Source organism: Thamnophis sirtalis, unplaced genomic scaffold (assembly GCF_051295495.1).
Source record: "Thamnophis sirtalis isolate CommonGarterSnake01/CBP01778 unplaced genomic scaffold, rThaSir2_p1.2 scaffold_2, whole genome shotgun sequence".
Lineage (NCBI taxonomy): Eukaryota > Metazoa > Chordata > Lepidosauria > Squamata > Natricidae > Thamnophis > Thamnophis sirtalis.
In genome coordinates this window covers 69,045,395-69,063,455 of record NW_028261382.1, presented here as the reverse complement: position 1 = coordinate 69,063,455, position 18,061 = coordinate 69,045,395, and the positions used below count along the sequence as shown (strand labels likewise).

Genomic DNA, 18,061 nt, shown 5'->3' with positions numbered 1-18,061 from the left:
TATTCCATATCTTGGATTAGGTTACCCTTAATTGTCTATAAATGGCAATCCTAACTGTTCAATGTTCATTATAATTCCCTTAATCTACTATATAGAATAACAAGCGGTACACATCTCACTTTGTTCATCATCTTAAAAGTTCTATATATGACCCTGTTTCTTATATTTTAACCCATGCTTAATTGTCCTCCTATTGTCATATTCCATCAATTAGCAACTCAGTTTAATTATGTATAAAAGTGAGTCACAGACCTCTGCTTTACAATCTCCGCATTACAGTTTCATATTTGTCCATATTCCATATATTTTAACCTTTATTTAATTATCTTTCCATTATCATATTCAAACAGTTTAGGAGTAAACCACATATCTCAGCTTTATAATTCTCCATATAGGAATTTTTAATTGTCTGGTTTTTTCCTAGTAAGTCTTTTGTCCCACTTCTCTGTTCTTGCCTTCTCCCTTTTCTTTGTTTTGACACGTACATACTCTTCAATTTTCCCCAAGCCATCTTTTATATTTCTCTTTGTTGGGGCATAACATCCTACTTCAATTTTCTTTATGCCACTGTCAACCTCCTAAACATCTTTTGTCTGCTTTTTATTCCCTTTTGTTGGGACACATCCCCTTTTTACAATTTTCCCTATACCACTGCCAAGCCCAATGGAGTTGTTTGTCTGCTTTTTATTTCCCACCGTTTCTACCCCTTCATTATCTTTCCCCCCTTTTTCTTTGCCTTCTTGTTTAAATACCTGCTTCTCTGGGTTCAGAATTCTATTTACGTTTGATTTTGATGATTTATGCATATTTTTTATAATTTCACATAGTTCTTCAAATTCCCAGCTTTCCATTATGTATTTCCCAGTTCTTGATTTTGTTATTTTTTTTCCCTGCTACTTTTCACCTCTCATTGGTTATAGCTGCTCAAAATATATTAATCGGAATAAGCTTGCATACAGCCAAAACTCGGGTATGCTTCTTCGCCTCCTGCTTTTCCAAGTTCTGATTTATGGTGGTTGGTTAGAATTTCCCACACAAGCAAGATTAGGTTATCAGTTGTCAGTGAGGAGATAGTGCTTTTTTCTTGATCTTTCTCCCTTGTTGCATTCCATCCCTCATTAAAAGACATTCGGATGAAGCAAAACTTGACGCTCCTAGACTCCTTTGAAAAAACAATCTTTTCAAGTCGAAAACCAAATTTAGAGTTAGTATTTGAGTGGGTTTGTCACTTCTCTGTTTTCTTCCTTTCTGTCTGAATTGTTTCAAACAAATGGCTTTTTTGGGGGGGTAGTGTTTCAACTCTCCATTTTCCTTTTCTTTCTTTCTTTCTTTCTTTCTTTCTTTCCTTTTTTTTTTTACAAAAATCCAATATTATTTATGCTCTCAAGATTATTTGCATTTCCAAGTTTTGATTTATGGCTGTGGGTTAGATGAATTTTCTTACCGGTCTTTCATCTCTTCCTCACCCTCAGTTGCTTTGGCTGGAAGTCAGCTTCTTGTGCAGCCATGTTTCCATGCTGCCGCCCTTACTCCAATTCAGAGGGCAAATCTCCGACCTGCGAGGGACCTGTTGCCTCCCCCAGGGTCTGATGAGACGCTGCCCCTTCTTTGCCCCCCCCCCCCTCCGGATGGGGTTCTGATCCAAAAAGGATCTCGGAGATGGTTTGTCAGACAGGGTTCATGTGAGGCTCTTGAACGCCCACACATCCCCACGTCTGTCCAGCTGGAGAACTTCTGGAGTTGCTCATTGACGCTACTGGCACTTTCTCCAAGTTGTCAAAAGAATTTTGAATAAATGACACTGGCTGGACTGAAACTTTCTTTGGGGAAAAAGTGGGCAGTTGGATCAAGCAGAGGAAAGTGTGTGTTAGCAGCCTTTGCAAGTTGATAGCATAAAGATTTTTTTATATATATAGAAATGGAGCCCTGTCAAGGGATCATGTCGTGTAGTCAGGGCAAAGTTTCATCATGAAATTCTGACATTGCCAGTTCCAGAAAGAGGAACACAAACGATCCTCCATTGGTCGTCCTTGTTCTTCGGATGATAGGAGGCCAGAAATTGTTCCTTCAAGCTTCCTCCTGGAAGCTTTTAGACTTCCAGGCTCTGTTGTCATTTAGAGTCGTGTGGTTTTAACTTCAGCCAGGCAACCCCATAAGTGGGTCTGTGGGTAAGGATAGAAGGTCTCACTGGAGATACAATTATGGGATGTTTTACTCCACCCACGACTGAATCTGAGTAGCCACTGTAAGGTGGGCCTGGGAGAACATGATGGTGCAGTGTGGTGTGTGGCAGGTGTGGTGTGTGGCGGGAGGCTTGGATCTCCTTGAAATGAGCAGTTTTTGCATCTAACCTGTACGGCTCCTCCTTTCGCTACTACAGGAAATACTTGCGGGATGCAGATCGCCAGGTTCTTGCCCAGCGGGCCTTTGTTCTCACCGTGATGGTGCTAGAGGACATGTTGCATGAGCTCACCGAGGTAAGTCTTCCCACGCCACCCGCATTGCAGACTCTCATGGAAATTCAACCAGCTAACTCTGTTTGCCTTGAAGGTATCCGAAGATCAAAGCAACCAGGGCTGTGACATTTTGGAGAGAAGAATGACTACTGATGTCTTTCAGAAGGCAAGTGTGGATGATGGTCAGGAAACCCTGCCCCCAAAGGCAGCCTTGTCTGGTGGGGAGGGAGCATCTTATGGCACTGAGGATGTCTCCCAAGAAGAGGGCCAGGACCAGCCTCTCACTGCCATGGAGCCAGACGAGGGCAAGCCAGAAAAAATCCCAAAAGAGGTGTCTCCGTCAGGCCCTGCCGAGCCCATGGAGTGCGACCACTTTGCTGCTGACCCTGAAAAAATGGAGGCCTCCTTTCTTTATCCTGAGCCAGCCCAGGTGCCCTCTGGCAAGGTCTGCAAGGACAAAGCCCCCGAGAGCCGGACCACGGCAGAACTGTCTCTGGAGGACTTAAGCATCAGCTCCAAGCACCAGCAGCTGGAGGCAGGAAAGGCCCAAGGCCAGGCCGGCCCCACAGAGGAGACCAGCCAGAAGCCCAGCCGGAAGAGGAAGCTGGCCGGGGACACGGAGTCTGGGAAGACCCTCCTTCTGGATGCCTACCGCGTGTGGCAGCAAGGGCAGAAGGTCATGACCTATGATTTAGGCAAAATTGAGAAGATCATGTCTGAGACTTACATGCTCATTAAGCAAGTGAGTAAAAGGCTGATATGGTGCTGGTTTGCAATGGCACCCATAGCTGGGCTTGTTTCCCTCTTGGCATTCAGGGATGGGTGAGAAAAGGGAAACCTCGCCCATTGACCAAGAGAAGCAGCAGAGGCCCACCCTGCAAATTCTTACTAATTTCACCCCAGGGTGCTTCGCAAAAACTTATATTTAAAAATAAATGACCCAAATCATCCTTAAATAAAATGAGCAAGCACTGTCCAAACTGAAACAAAAATAATTTCAAAAAGGAAGCAACATAGCCAGCAATGAAAAGGACTGTCTGTTCCCAGAGGGATTGTCTCAGAGGCAAGCCCATTCTTTCTGTCAATAGAAGCCCCCTGTCCTCCATGTAACCTGTCGAGCCCCTCTTAGGACAGAGCTTCATTGGGGGGGGGGTTTGAGACTTGTTCTGGGGTAATCTCGAGCAGGGCCTTCCCAGACTGGGCTGGCTGAATGTCTTTTAGGAAGCATCTTCTGACTACTTTGGCTCCCTAATGTGATTTCTGTCCGCAGGTTGATGAAGCGGCAGCTCTAGAACAGGCCGTCAAATTTTGCCAAGTGCACATTGGCGCTTCTGCCCAAAAACAGGTAAGTGCCTGGCTGGCCTCTGTGGGAGAGCCAGTGTGAGAGCTACTCTGTGGCGGCTGCCGGGAGACCAGTGAAGGAGGGAAGAGCCGTGCCTGGTCCTGCCAGCCCTTGGAGTGGCTCTGCTGCGCTTCAGATCGACCCTTCCCTTTCCTCTACGCCACAGTTGGCTTGCTCTGCTGTGATGCGGCCAGAGGCAGGGCAGCGCATGAGCCCTGAACGCTCTCCAGGGGGGTCCAGCAAAAGATGCAGAGCATCCAGTCTACAAATAGCTCCATGCACTGAACAGCTGCTTATTTGCATGGTCCATGACTCCGTATTTGGGGTGTTTTGGTGTTTTGGCTGTGGGGGGACAGAAATGTAGAAATTCTGATTAGGTCTTGTCTTGTCCCTGGCCTCAGTCTAAGGCCAGGTTATGTGTTTCTCTGTCCTTTATTTCTTTATGTAGGTTTCTTATTTCTAAAGCACCCTCAGAGCAGCTGGCTCTTGAAAGAAGCCGCTTTTCCTCACCACTTCCTCAAGGCTTTCCTGAGAAAAACAATGGAATATTTATTTTACTTTATTTTTATATAAACAATCAATTTTCCATTAACCAGTGTGTCATTTGGGTATACATATTTTGTGCCAACATTCAAATATACAATCTTATTCATAATTTAATCTCATTTTAGCTTAACTTCCAATACCTTAAGTATCTAATATTATAACAATCCCATTGTAATTTATTTAAATCTATTAGTTATATTTACTATTAATACATTTTCTATACTCTAGATAACTTATTTTAGTATTAATTCTTATATCTATTCTCTAACCATCGGTTAAAAGATTCCCAAATTGTATAATAATCGGTTTGTCTCTGATACCAGTGTCAATCTGTTCATTTCTGCACATTCTTTTGTTTAGATTTTTTTTATTTTTTCCCTTCTACAACACCTTACAGTCATTACATCAACATTATTATGTCATCATACTGTATATGTATATAATATTTCGCTTCTATATTTACAACCTTTGCACACAGTTCTATATATTTATATATATATTATTTTTCAGCTTAATTAATTTTATTCTTGTTTTGCAGCCATTTGTACCAATTGTTCCAAATTTCATAATATTCCAACTCTTCTTTATCTTTTAATTTCAGTGTTAATTTGTCTTATCTCTACACAATCCAAAGTTTTTTGTATCACTAATTCATCCAAGGGAGTATTATTTTGTTTCCAGCATTGGGCAAATGCTATTCTAGCTGTGGTTAGCATGTACTTAATATGTACTTAATTTTCTTTGTATTCTTTGTATTCTTTGATTATTCCCAGCAGAAAGTTTTCTGGTTTGTATTTTATCTGTTCTCCTGTAATTTCATGCACCCATTTCCAAATTTTTGTCCAATATTTTTGTGTTTCTGGGCAGGTCCACCATATGTGATAAAAAGTCCCTTGTACTTTTTTACAATTCCAGCAGAGGTCGGATTCATGTTTGGGTACATTTTAGCCAATCTTGTTGGTGGTAAATGCCAATGATAAAACATTTTGTACATATTTTCTTTAAGTGCTGCTGATCATGTTAGTTTATAATTTGTGTTCCAAATTCTTTCCCAATCCATTAGATCTATGTTGTAACCAAAGTTTTTGGCCTACGCTATCATGCAAACTTTAACTTTTTCTGCTTCTAATGTTACTTCTAATAAATATTTGTAAATTTTCATTATGAATTTATTTTCCGGGCCAATTAAATTTTATTTATTTGTTGTAATTCTGTGTATATTCCATATACTTTAACATCTTTTTTATATCTTGATTGTAGTTGGAGATATGGCCACCAATCTATATTTATATTTCCTTTAATTCTTGGTTTGTTTTCAAATTCCCTTGGCTGTCTAAAATTTCACTATATCTAACCATTTTCGATAGATCTAGTGTATTGGGATGTGTCATGGCTTCCATAGTGGAAAGCCATGTCGGTATTTTCATGTAATGTTTTTCTCTAATTTTATTCCAGACCTGTATCAGTGCATCTCTAATATAGTGTCTGTGAAAGTATTTTTGTTTCTTTCTACCCTCTTCCCATAGGAAAAAATGCCATCCAATCTGCAAATTGTGGCCCTCTAATGTTGGTATTCTTTTATTTTTTAAATTTATCCAATCCCTGATCCATGTTAGTACTGCTGCTTTGTAATAAAGCTCCCAGTCAGGGAGACCCATACCACCTCTACTTCTGTCATCCTGTAGAGCTTTCAACCTTATCCTGGCTTTTTTCCCTTGCCATATGAATTTTAATATAATCTTATTCAATTCAGTAAAAAAAAAATCCTAATTTTATGGGGATTGTTTGAAATAAGTATAATAGTCTCGGTAGTACATTCATTTTTATCGCTGCTATTTTCCCTAATAATGATAGTTGTAGTTTCCTCTATAATTCTAGATCTTTTTTTATTTGTTGCACTAATTTTGTATAATTATTTTCTTTTATAGTTGAGCACTTTGCAGTTAGCCATATTCCAAGATATTTAACTTTCTTTGTCACTTGCAGTCCTATTAGTCTTTCTAATTCTTTATTTTGTTCTTCAAATTTTTAGTTATCATTTTAGTCTTTTCTCTATTAATCTTTAACCCTGCTACATCTCCATATTTTCCTAATTCTCGCATTAAGCTATTTCCTGTTTCTAGCGGGTCTTCTATAATGAATACCAAATCATCTGCAAAGACCTGAATTTTATACTCCTCTTTTTTAATTTTAGTTCCTCTTATCTCCAAATTTTGTCTAATTCTTATTAAAAGACTTTCAAGCGTCAGGATAAAGAGTAGAAGTGATAGTGGGCCATCCTGCCTTACTCCTTTCATTATTTTAAAGGTCTCTGTACTTTCCCCATTTAATAATATATTTGCCCTTTGGATGGAGTATATAGTTTTTTATTAATCTTTCAAATTGGTCCCCTAATTTCATATTCTTAATTTGTTGTGTCATGAATTCCCAATTTAAATTGTCAAATGCATCCAGAAGGACAAGTGCCACTTGTTTCTCTGGATGCGCCTCATAGTACTCTAAAATATTTGCTATTATTCTAGTGTTATTCCTGATTTGTCTTGTTGGGAGAAATCCATTTTGGTCTGGATGTTTATAGTCACTTAATAGTTTTTTCAATCTCTCCGCTATTATTATTGGGAATATTTTATAGTCGGCATTTAACAACAAGATTGGCCTATAGTTTTGAAACTGTTTTTTATCTGCACCTTCTTTAAATATTAATGTAATATGTGCTTCCCTCCATGAATCCGGTATTTTTGCTTTCATCAGTGCCTCATTATACATCTCCAACATCAAGGGTTCTATCAATTTGTTTAATTCATCTATTATTTTGTACCATTCTGCTGGGAATCCATCTGGGCCTGGTGTCATATTATTTTTCTGTTTCTGAATCGCCTGTTTCAATTCTAGTTTCATATATTTTTGACAACATTTCTTTCATATCTTCTGTTATTGATGGGGTTTCTTCTCCATTTAGATATTCTTTTATTTGTTTTCCATCTACTTGTTCCCCTTTATACAGATTCTCAAAGTACTTGTATGCAATCTTTTTCTTCTCTTCCATTGTATGTTGTAATTCACCAGTTTCCTCTTGAAGTTGATATATTAATCTTTTTTCTCTTTCTTTTCTCAATCTCTATGACAGCCACCTCCCCAGTTTATTTGCTTCCTCAAAGAAGTTTTGTTTTGTTAGTTTTAGGCCCTTTATCATTTCTCCCTGGTCTATTATATTTAATTTATGTTTTGCTAACATCCAATCCTTTCTAATTTTGTCACTTTGTGGCTTATTTTGTAATTCTGTTTCTAAATTTTTAATTTCCTCCTCTAATATCTTCTGTTGTGCCCATTTTTCTTTGTTTCTTTTTGCTGAATATGCTATAATAATTCCACGGGAATAAGCTTTCATGGTGTCCCATAAATTTTGTATAGATGGCTGTTCTTTTGTGTTTTCCTTTAAGGAATAATTCCAATTCGTTTCTACATTTTTGAATAAATTCTTTTTCTTTTAACATTTGCAAATTTAACATCCATCTTCGTCTAGGTTTTTTTTTCCTCTTTCCAGACTATTTTAATGGGGTTGTGATCCGCCCAAGTATTTGGTAATATTTCAGTTGTATGTATTTCTATCCCAATTTCCCCATTCATCCATGCCATATCAATCCGTGACCATGATTGGTATGGATTGGAATAAAAACTAAATTGTTTTTTTTCTGGTTCCATTTTTCTCCAAATATCTATCAAGTTTAGCTCCTCCATCATCTCAAAACAAGTTGTTGGTAATACTTTTTTTTCTTTTTAGTTTTTTGTCACTTGCGTAATCTTTTTTACTGTCTACCATAGTAGCATTATAATCTCCTATTATGCAGATATTCCTCACTCCAATTTCTCTAATTTTTTCCATGTAATTTTTTTATAAAAGTCCTTCTGATTTTCGTTTGGGGCGTATATTGCTACCAGTAGTATTGATTTTTGATTTATCCATATCTCTATCGTTAATATTCTTCTCTTTGGGTCTGCATAAATTAAATTTGTCTTTATCCCATCTTTAACATATATCGCTATCCCTTTTCTCTTTTCTGCTGATGCTGCATATAATTTTCCTAATTTAGGACATTCCAGGTATTTTATATCTGGTTTTTTAATGTGTTTCCTGTAAGCATATTATATCTGCCTTTTATTTTGTTAATTTTTGCACATTCAAATATTTTCCTAATTACATTCTCTTCTGTAAGGATCTCTTCACTTTTCCAATTTTGTGCAGATACAATCCTAGCTGCTGTTATAACATGAATAATCAAATATACATTTTCTTTACTATAATTTTCTGGTAAAATCCTCAGCAAAAATATTTCAGGTTTTAAGTCATTTTTTCCAGACACGTATGTATTTTAGTCCCAATATTTTTTTGCTTCTGCGCAGGTCTACCACATATGATAGTACGAGCCTGGTAGCTGATGGCATTTCCAACATTTAGCTGATTTATCTTTAAACATCTTCGCCAGTCTTGCCAGAGGCCAGTGCTATCAATAAAACATCTTATACAAATCCTCTTTATATGCAGTTGACATTGTTAATTTATAATTTCTGTCCCATAGTTGCTGCCATTTAGCTAGTTCTATCGCAGTGACGGTGAACCTTTTTCCCCTTGGGTGTCAAAAGCACATGTGTGCGTGCCCACACCCGTAATTAAATGCCCCCCTCCTGCATTGTACCCACCTGCGTATGCACACGTGGCTTTCTTGAAGCCTGGGGAGGGTGAAAACACCATCCCCCAGGCCCTCGGGAGGCCCGCAACAGTCCGTTTTCCTACTTCCGGTGGGCCCAGTAGGTCCAATTTTGGCCCTTCCCAGGCTCTAGGAAAGGCTCTGAAGCCTGGGGAAGGCGAAAAACAAGCCTATTGGGCCTACTGGAAGTTCGTTTCTGAACTTCCAATGAGCCCATTGGGCTGTTTTTCACCCTCCACAAGTTTCAGGAAAGCCTCCTAAAGCCTGGGGAAGACAAAAAAAATGGCCCATCGGGCCTACCAGAAGTTTCTGTCCGTTGGGCACGTTTTTTGCCATCCACATGCTTCAGAAGACTTTCCTGAAGCCTGGGGAGTGTGAAAACGGCTTCCCCACGCCCTACGGAGGGCTGAAAATCAGCTGGCCAGCGTGCGCATGCATGCTGGAGCTGACATAGGGCAATGCCTCACGTGCCCTCAGATATGGCTCTGCGTGCCACAGGTTTGCCATTACAGTTCTATCATATAACCAAAGTTTTTAGCCCAAGCTATCATTGTTTCTTTCATTTGTTCGTCTTCTAATTTAATACTCAGTAGGTAGCTATACAGGTTTTTTTATCACTCTCTCTTCTGTTCCTGTTAATATCTTATCTAATTCTATCAATTCCATATAAAAACTATATGATTTGGCATCTTTGTCATACCTAGATTGTATTTGCAATTGTGTATACCAATCCATATTGATCCCTTGTTTTTCTAGATCTTGTTTAGTTTTAAACTCCCCTTTTTCAGTCAGTATACCTTTATATCTCACAATGTTTTCCCTATTCATAATATTCGGATGTGTTAACACTTCCATCGTTAGTCAGACTGGTATCTTTAAATAATGTTGTTTTCTAACTTTCTTCCAAATAAACAGTAAAGTATTTCTCATATAATGTCTTTGAAAGTACCCGTGTATTTTATTTTTCCCTTCCAACTCAATTGCAAGTCATGTCCTTCCAGCGTCAATAATCTTGTATTTTTCAATACAATCCATTCTTTCATCCACATTAACACCGCTCCCTGGTAGTACAGTTCCCAATTTGATAGTCCAAAGCCGCCTCTCTTTCTTGCATCCTGTAACAGTTTTAACTTAATTCTTGTTTTTTTCCCCTTGCCAGATATATTTTATAATTAGTTTATTCAGGTCTTCAAAGTATTTTTCCCCAACCTTATTGGAATTGTTTGAAAGAAATATAATAGCCTTGTTAGTATATTTATCTTGACTGTACCTACTCTCCTATTAACGATGGTTGCAAGTTTTCAATTTTTCCAAATCTACCTTAATTTGTTGTACCAACCTATGATAATTATCTTCCTTTATCGTTACACATCTTGCTGTTAATTGAATCCCTAGATATTTTACTTTCTTTCTAATCTGAATATGTAGCCCATTCATTAATTCTCTTTTTTGCTTTTCCAGAATATTTTTATTGGTGCTCCGAAAGTGTCAGGGAGAGAGGTGGCTATGGGGTTAGCAGCTCTGGGAAGTGTCCTGGCCACGCTCCATGGAAGGTGGCCCTTTCGGACTGATTCTGTGGCTCAGGATACCTTGGTCCTGACATGTCTCCTCCCCAAGAAAGCTACTCTCTTTTTTTGTTGCATTTCTTTCTGGAGGGATTTCGGGTCATAGTCACATCTCCCAAAATACAAGCTCTGTGCCTGGATTTTGAAAGCTTCTCTAGCTTAACCCATAGAGGCCTTTAGGGTCAAGAGTGCAGCGGGGGGAGAGGGGGGACACAGTTAAGAAATGCACTCAGTAGAATTTGCCAATGGGGTGGAGTTGGGCCCTGCATGCAGTTACGAACTCCCACCCACCTCCTGTCCTACCTTTCCTTTTTCTCTCTTTTCTAGTCAGTTGGAGATGCTCCAGCCACCCCAAAGCACCCCAGAGATAGTAGGGACAACTTCTTTGCTGCTGCCCCTAAGTCTTTGACGCCCCCCATGGGGACTGCTGCGGACGCCACCTCCTCGGTTGCAGAAGCTCTGCCCAGACTGGCAGACCAGCAGAGCAAGCCCAAAGCAGCTTCACCCTCCTCCTCCTCCTCCTCTTCTTCCTCCACCGGTGGTCTCCTTGCGCCACCACAGGAGCCGGCAGGGGTGGAGAACATCAAGGAGATGCCTCCTACATCCAGTCTCAAGCCTGGTGAGTTTTTCTTTTGGAAAGACGTGCTTCTTGACTGCTTGGTCGATGGCCTCCTTGCACAGTCTCTTCCTGTGGTTGGTGGCAGCTGCTTTAGGCAGCCATGGGACTTCCTTTTCAGAATTGACTTGTTTGAAGTAGTCAAAGCATCCCTTTGCACTGGGTATACTAAAACCCAGCTTAATTCCAAGCACAGCAATAAATCTATGTAGGAGGAAGGCTTAAGATCATAAATTGCTCTTCTGGGCTTTTTTAAAAGCTGGCCTGGAAGGGCTGATGGGTCCCAGGGGTGGAGAGCCTCTCTCCCTGGCAAGTGGGGACAAGAAACTGATTCAGAAACACAGTAGTACCTGGAGAATACATCTTTCTTCCTCCCTCCTTCTCTCTCTCTCTCTCTCACACACACACACACACACTCATACACACACACACACTCACACTCACACCTACACCCTCTTCATGCAGGCTCTCAGAAGATCCACATTCCTTTTCTTTGCTTTCTCTTCCCCCCTCCCCCGCGCCCCCAATCAAAGCCTCTTTGAAAGGAGTGCTGCTTCCAAAGCACTGACCCTTCAGTTCCTGCTGCTTTCTGGTGCCCTGTGCCCTGTCCTGAGAAGGCCTCCATTCATTCGGAGTCTGGCCTTCCTTGCAAGCTCTAAATACCTCACTGTGGCCACTCATTGAAAAGCAACAGACAAAACACTCCCTCATCCTGCTCACAACAAGAGAGAGTTGCAAATCCTGGTCTGGCTCGGTATCTCTCTTTTAGTATGTCACTAATAGGTTGGAGCTCTGGTCACAACACAAAGGGGGCATAGAGAATTCAGTGAAATTCTTGGTTTCTTGTCTACTTAAATAAATTCTGCCCAGAATTTGCCCACTGCCTGCCCACCCACTCTAGTGCCAAGATCAGATAACCTATCATCAACACAGTGTTGATGATCTAGGGATTGTATCCTCCTGCCTTAGGTTCATCTTCCTGAGACATATTTTACACCCCCTGAAATGCCAAGTGTCTTTGGTTTAATAGCTCCAGAGAAGCACATCGGCCACGTTATAGTAGCTGACTGGGGTGTGTTGGGCGTTTGGTAAAGAGATTTCTGGCATGTAGCGATGGATCTCCAGGTTGCAGGAACACATGGACCACATAACCTACAGGAGAAAAACCACAAAGAGCTGTTATGTAGCAAGTAACATGAGGTCCTGGATTCTCTCCAGCTCTAAGCACTGTGGGCCTTACCTGACTAAATTCAGTCTGGCGTCCTGTGTACATGAATCTGTCCACTTGGTGCTCTTTTCAAAGTTTCCTAGAAGTCCTTTAATATCCCTCTGAAATTAGGGTGATTCCTTAATAACAGCCTCTGCAAATTGCATATAAGTGCTGCATTTCAAATAATTTCAGCATGTGAACTGAGTCCAAGTTTTGTACCAAAGCTTGAACTTGAGTTTTCGTGCCTAATTTTAGCTTTATTTGATGCAGTCAAGTTAGCTGCCATTTTGGATTTTTACATTTCAGTTTTTCACAAAAGCCAAGCACTGCTTAGTGCTCTGCAGCTGAAATCCTCAGTCTTCCAATGTATGTTGCTCTCAGTTAGCAATGTTGCAACACAGACACATGACATGTTTTAATTGGTTAAAGCGTAGGGTCAAGATGGGATGGGATTGACCCTTCCGGCTTCCCAATTTGCTGCAGTGTAAACGCTAAAGGGGTTATTTTTCAGCATAGGCAGATTCAATGGGCTGTTAAAAATAAGAAATGTCACAGCAAATTTAAGTTCCAAACAACTGTGATTTCTGGAGCTGTTTAGGCAGCTCAGGGGCAAAGACGTCACCCTCGAACCTCTGCAGGGATTCATCTGCTGACACTGGAAGTGACCAGTGGCGAGGCACTCTCCTCCCCTTGCCTGGTCAGTGTGCCTGTTTTGTGCTTTGGCCTCCTACTGGGACTTTCCTAGGATTTGAGGATGGGACATTCCTGTGGCTGGCACTGTTAATTTAGCAGCAGAACCAGAGGGGATGTTGCCCATGACTGCTCTCTTCATCTCTTTTGGGTAGCCACTGATGGGATGTTGTAGTGATATTGTTGAGCTGTGCACTTCCTGATACTTGGTTTTGGTTTTGGTTTTATTGACATTTGTAGGCCGCCCTTTTCCCTGAGGGGACTCAGGGCGGCTCACAGAAAACCAAGGGAGGGGGAATACAACATTAAGACGACAACATAGGGTGAATGTCTTGATCAGCATATAGATGGCAAGATCCTGGTACAGAGCGGTGTTTCTTTGTCTTAGCATGTCACTTGCAGGTTGGAATTGGCCTTCAGTCCAGGAAGCCCTTCCCACTATCCTTCATTGGACAAAAAGGTTGAGCCTGGGCTGCAGGAAACAGCCTTCAAAAGCAGTGAAACCTGAACAGGGAACATGAGAAATGAAGTAGCTAAGAACCTACAACCTGTTAAAAAAAATCAAGTGATTTCAAAGTGGTCTTCATTTGATCTGAATGACACAGAGAGGTCCATCACTGGCAGCTGACTCACCCTCCCTTGATTGCTGGGAAGGCTTAGTGGCTGATGAAGCAGGACCCAGGACTTCTGATGTGTGGTTCCTTCACTTCTTGCTTCCTTTAACAGAATAATAATAATAATGCTTTACCTGTGGTATGTGAATGCAGACAAGTAGCGTCCCCTCATCTCCCAGGACAGAGAAGTGGAAGAGACTTTGGAGGCCTAGTTCAACCCCTTTCTGAAGCAGGAGATCTAATACCATTTCAGACAAATGGTTGTCCAATCTCTTCTTAAAAACCTCCAGTGTTGAGAGGTTTAAAACCTCCTTTAAAACACTTTCAGCGAAGCATAAAAAGATGTTGAATGCAGAGAAGAGCAACTAAAATTATTAAAGGCCTGGAGACTAAAACCTGAAGAACGGTTGCAGGATTTGGGTTTGGCTAGTCTAGAGAAAAGAAAGACGAGGGATGACATGATAGCAGTATTCCAGTATTTAAGGGGCTGCCACAAAGAAGAGATGGTCAATTTATTTTCTAAAGCACCAGAAGGCAAGAAACAATGGATGGAAACTAATCTAGGAGAGAACCAACCTAGAACTAAGGAGAAACTTCTTAACAGAGAGAAGAATTAACCAGTGGAACGGTTAATCACTGAAGTTTTTAGGGATTAGACAGTTACTTGTTTGAAATGGTATAGGGTCTCCTGCTTGAACAGGGGATTGGACTAGAAGACCACTAAGGTACCTTCCAGCTGTATTCTGAATTGAAGATTGAATAAAAAGATGGATTGTGCGACCTGGTTCTTGGATGAGAAGGTCTTGAACCTGAAACCAGGAGACGGTAAGCCTGAGGCGTGGAGAAGTTTGCCATCTGCCAGATTCCTTTTAGGAGGAATTGAAGAATTAGAGGGAATAGGCCAGTGGGAGGCACCAGCAGATGATTGCCATTCTCTGCTATCAGCCATGGCAACAAGGGAAGAGCGGTTGGCAGTAGGAGGGGAATGGGCTGCTGGGGCTGAGTTCTGTTGCTTGCCTGATGTTTCCCCAATAAAGCAGAAAAGTATTGGAAGGTATGATGTCTCTTTTCTGTTATGCATCTATGATTCTGTCTCTGAGGTTGATGATCACATGCAAGGCTGATTTCTGGAGTTCTTGTGAAGAGAAGTGCTTAGAGCAGGATATTGGGTTCCTCCATTTAGCAATAGCAATAGCAGTTAGACTTATATACCACTTCATAGGGCTTTCAGCCCTCTCTAAGCGGTTTACAGAGAGTCAGCATATTGCCCCCAACAATCCGGGTCCTCATTTTACCCACCTCGGAAGGATGGAAGGCTGAGTCAACCCTGAGCTGGTGAGATTTGAACAGCCGAACTGCAGAACTGCAGTCAGCTGAAGTAGCCTGCAGTGCTGCATTTAACCACTGCGGATCCAAGTAAAAAAAGGGTTTCAGCAGAACTTCCAAGAATGGCTATGGGATTTCCCTTCCCACCCGTTGGCACCTCGTTCTGCTCTACCACCTTCATGGGCATGACTGGTTTCCAATTCTCTTGGGATGCTTTACCTGTGGTATGTGAATGCAGACAAGTAGTGTCCCCTCATCTCCCAGGACAGAGAAAAGGTTACAGCCTTCGGGCATGAAATGCTGAAATCCCCCCATACGTGGTGGCCTGAATACAGACCCACTTCCCTTGACTTGCATAGCAACAGAAACGAGTTCACTCCAGTAACCCAGTAGCCTAACTGCTGTGCTAATGGTCAACACACACGCTTGATCTGCAGAAAGGTCAGATTCAGGAATGTTCCCTGAGAAAAGGTTAGAAATATTTTTGGACTATATATAAAGATTATTAATAATGATAATAATAAAAAAGAACAAAATTAGACACAGTTAAGTTTTAACTAATAGGGGGGAAATGTTATGATATAGAATGTAGTTAAAGAAAGAAAGGATAATGATAATAAATTATATATGTAGAGGATTAGAAAATTTTGGTATTAAATATTATGGATGTTTAGCTAAAACAGGATATGAGGATTTAATGTTAATGGAGGATTTTATAAATAAGTAAATGAAATGCCAGCATGTGGTTATGTATTAAATCTTGGTATATTTTAGGATGGACGACGTTTAAATAACTATAGTCAAATAAAAGTGGAGGTATGATGATGGTAATATAATAAATATTTGAGTTAAGATATTTGAATTAATATGAATTATATTTGATGACGGTGGAAGAGATGCACAAAAGCCTTTTGTAACCAGCTGATACACTTTCTAGAGTATGTAAAATAGGAGGATTTCTATGTTTGTTTTGAAAATAAAAAAAATCTTTACCAAAAAATAAAAAAAAGGAATGTTCCCTGAGAGCTTCCAATGAGCCTGGAGAAATCCCTTCTCGGGGTTTCCAGGGGAGGGGCAGTTTACACCTGCAAGAGTAACCTTTACCCTGCTGGGTCTCTCTCTGCATAGACAAAGAAGAGGCGAGCAGATCGGAGCCACTCCTGGCGGGATTGCAGCAAGAATCCCTCCACTGCCAGCAGATGAAAATGGCTACCATCAACCCCTCTTCCGGTCTACCACCCTGGAAGGTGGAGCTGGAGTCAGCAGGACAGATGTGGGGTCCAGGTGAGGAAAGCTTTGACTCTTGCTCAATTCCATTTGGGGTGTGGGAAGGATCTACTGGATACCCCCATTTTTGCACTCTGCCCTCCAGGCCTCTAAAGGAGGCTGAAAAAGCCCTCGAGAATACTTTGCAGATTCAAGAGCGGCCAGTCACTCCAATGTGCCCCTCCACTGTCCCTTCAAAGGCCATGGGGCTCATTTCTGTTTCTACTGGGGGGTGTCTTAGCATCCAGTTCCAAGACAGAACTCACAGCAGACGGGCATTCCCTGGGGAGGCAGATCAGCAAAGCTAGCAGCAGCCGAGTGAAGTCCCGCACCTTGCCTAGCGTGCCAAAGCTCTTCATCCCTTCATCCGTCTCCAAATTCCCGCCTGAGATCACCGTCACTCCACCAACACCCACCCTCCTGTCCCCAAAGGGCAGCATCTCGGAAGAGACCAAACAGAAGCTCAAGGTGCATTACGTCATTGGGGGAGGGGGTTCCCCCAATGAAAGGGTGGTGGTGTGGGAAGTGGCAGAGAACGGTCCCCTCCTTCCAAATCATGGGGTGACAACTGGTTTTCCCACCCACCCACCCCACCATACAGAAGAGCTCCCATTCCTGCTGAGTGCCTGGGGCTAATCCCACCAGGTGGGCTCTGGATGTCCTCTGTGGGTCAAAGGGCCTGTTTCTGATGGGGGGAGGATTGGACTAATAACTGACCCCCTCCATTTCTTCTTCCGGAACAGTCTGCGATTCTTTCAGCCCAGTCAGCAGCCAACGTGAAGAAGGAGAGCCTCTGCCAGCCTGCCCTAGAGGTGGTGGAGACCTCCAGCCAAGAGTCTTCTCTGGAGAGCGACTCAGAAGAGGAGGAGGAGGAGGAGGACAATGACTGCATGGACATCTGAAGCATCTAGGCTGCCCCTGGGGGGTGCAGGGTGTGATGGACAGAGAGAGGCCCGCCCTGCCTGCCCACTGCCCAGGGAGCCCCCGTTTGCTTGCCTTGCCTCTGTCTTTGCCACTGCTGCTTTGACCCCAGGCTAGCATTGTCCCCCAACTCTCCTTCCTTCCTTCCTTCCTCTGGGCCAGCTCTTGCAACCCTTGGCATGCTGCTCCTGCTCCTGACCCCCTGGCTGGGGGGAAGGAACCTTCAGCCATGGCTGAACAGGGCCAAGAAGCAGCTGTGCTCCCATGCCTACGACCTTCATTCTCACCCGCTTCTCTCGCTGTTGCCTGAAAGGAGCTCCCCAGCCGAGCTCTGCCGCTGCTGGCTGTTTGCATGAAGAGGCATCAGTCGATTGGGGCATCACTGACCGAGAAATAGAATGGTTTTCGGTACCATTTTGATAATGTCTGTTTTTTTATAGAATGACGCAAAAAGTGTACATGCTTTGTTTTTTAAGTCCCTGTGGCAAGATTGGTCGCATTTATATGGGAGACAATAAAGAAGACCAAGAATTTTTCTACTGAATGTTGTAATTTGTAGCATAACTAATGCAAATCCTGCACAGGAACCAGGATGTGTATCACTTAAGCCTATGTGGAGCTTATCAGGCTGGGTTTCAGTCTGTTGGGGCGGCCATTATATAAAGGGTGCAATACAGAGCTTTGTATAAATACACATTTTTCTAATAAAGTCAAAGCATGTCTCCCCTGTGCCTTGATTTTATCCACAAGTTGAAATCTTGGAATCTCTGCTGTAGATAACCTTTTTCTCGTTCCACATTGAT

At 41.9% G+C, this 18,061-nt stretch overlaps 1 protein-coding gene across 6 annotated transcripts in view; it reads left to right on the top strand.

Moving 5' to 3' along the window:
- CABIN1 (calcineurin binding protein 1) overlaps positions 1-17,512 on the top strand; it is a 130,864-nt gene extending 113,352 nt beyond the window's left edge. For all 6 annotated transcript variants that reach the window (XM_087705947.1, XM_087705946.1, XM_087705945.1 and 3 more), the window contains 7 exons: positions 2,381-2,477; positions 2,551-3,198; positions 3,727-3,801; positions 10,943-11,234; positions 16,200-16,355; positions 16,579-16,805; positions 17,081-17,512. In XM_087705947.1, the coding sequence (XP_087562073.1) occupies positions 2,381-2,477; positions 2,551-3,198; positions 3,727-3,801; positions 10,943-11,234; positions 16,200-16,355; positions 16,579-16,805; positions 17,081-17,239 (1,654 nt within the window). In that variant the 3' untranslated portion in view covers positions 17,240-17,512. The remainder of the gene's footprint in view (positions 1-2,380; positions 2,478-2,550; positions 3,199-3,726; positions 3,802-10,942; positions 11,235-16,199; positions 16,356-16,578; positions 16,806-17,080) is intronic.
- The last annotated feature ends 549 nt before the right edge of the window (positions 17,513-18,061 follow it).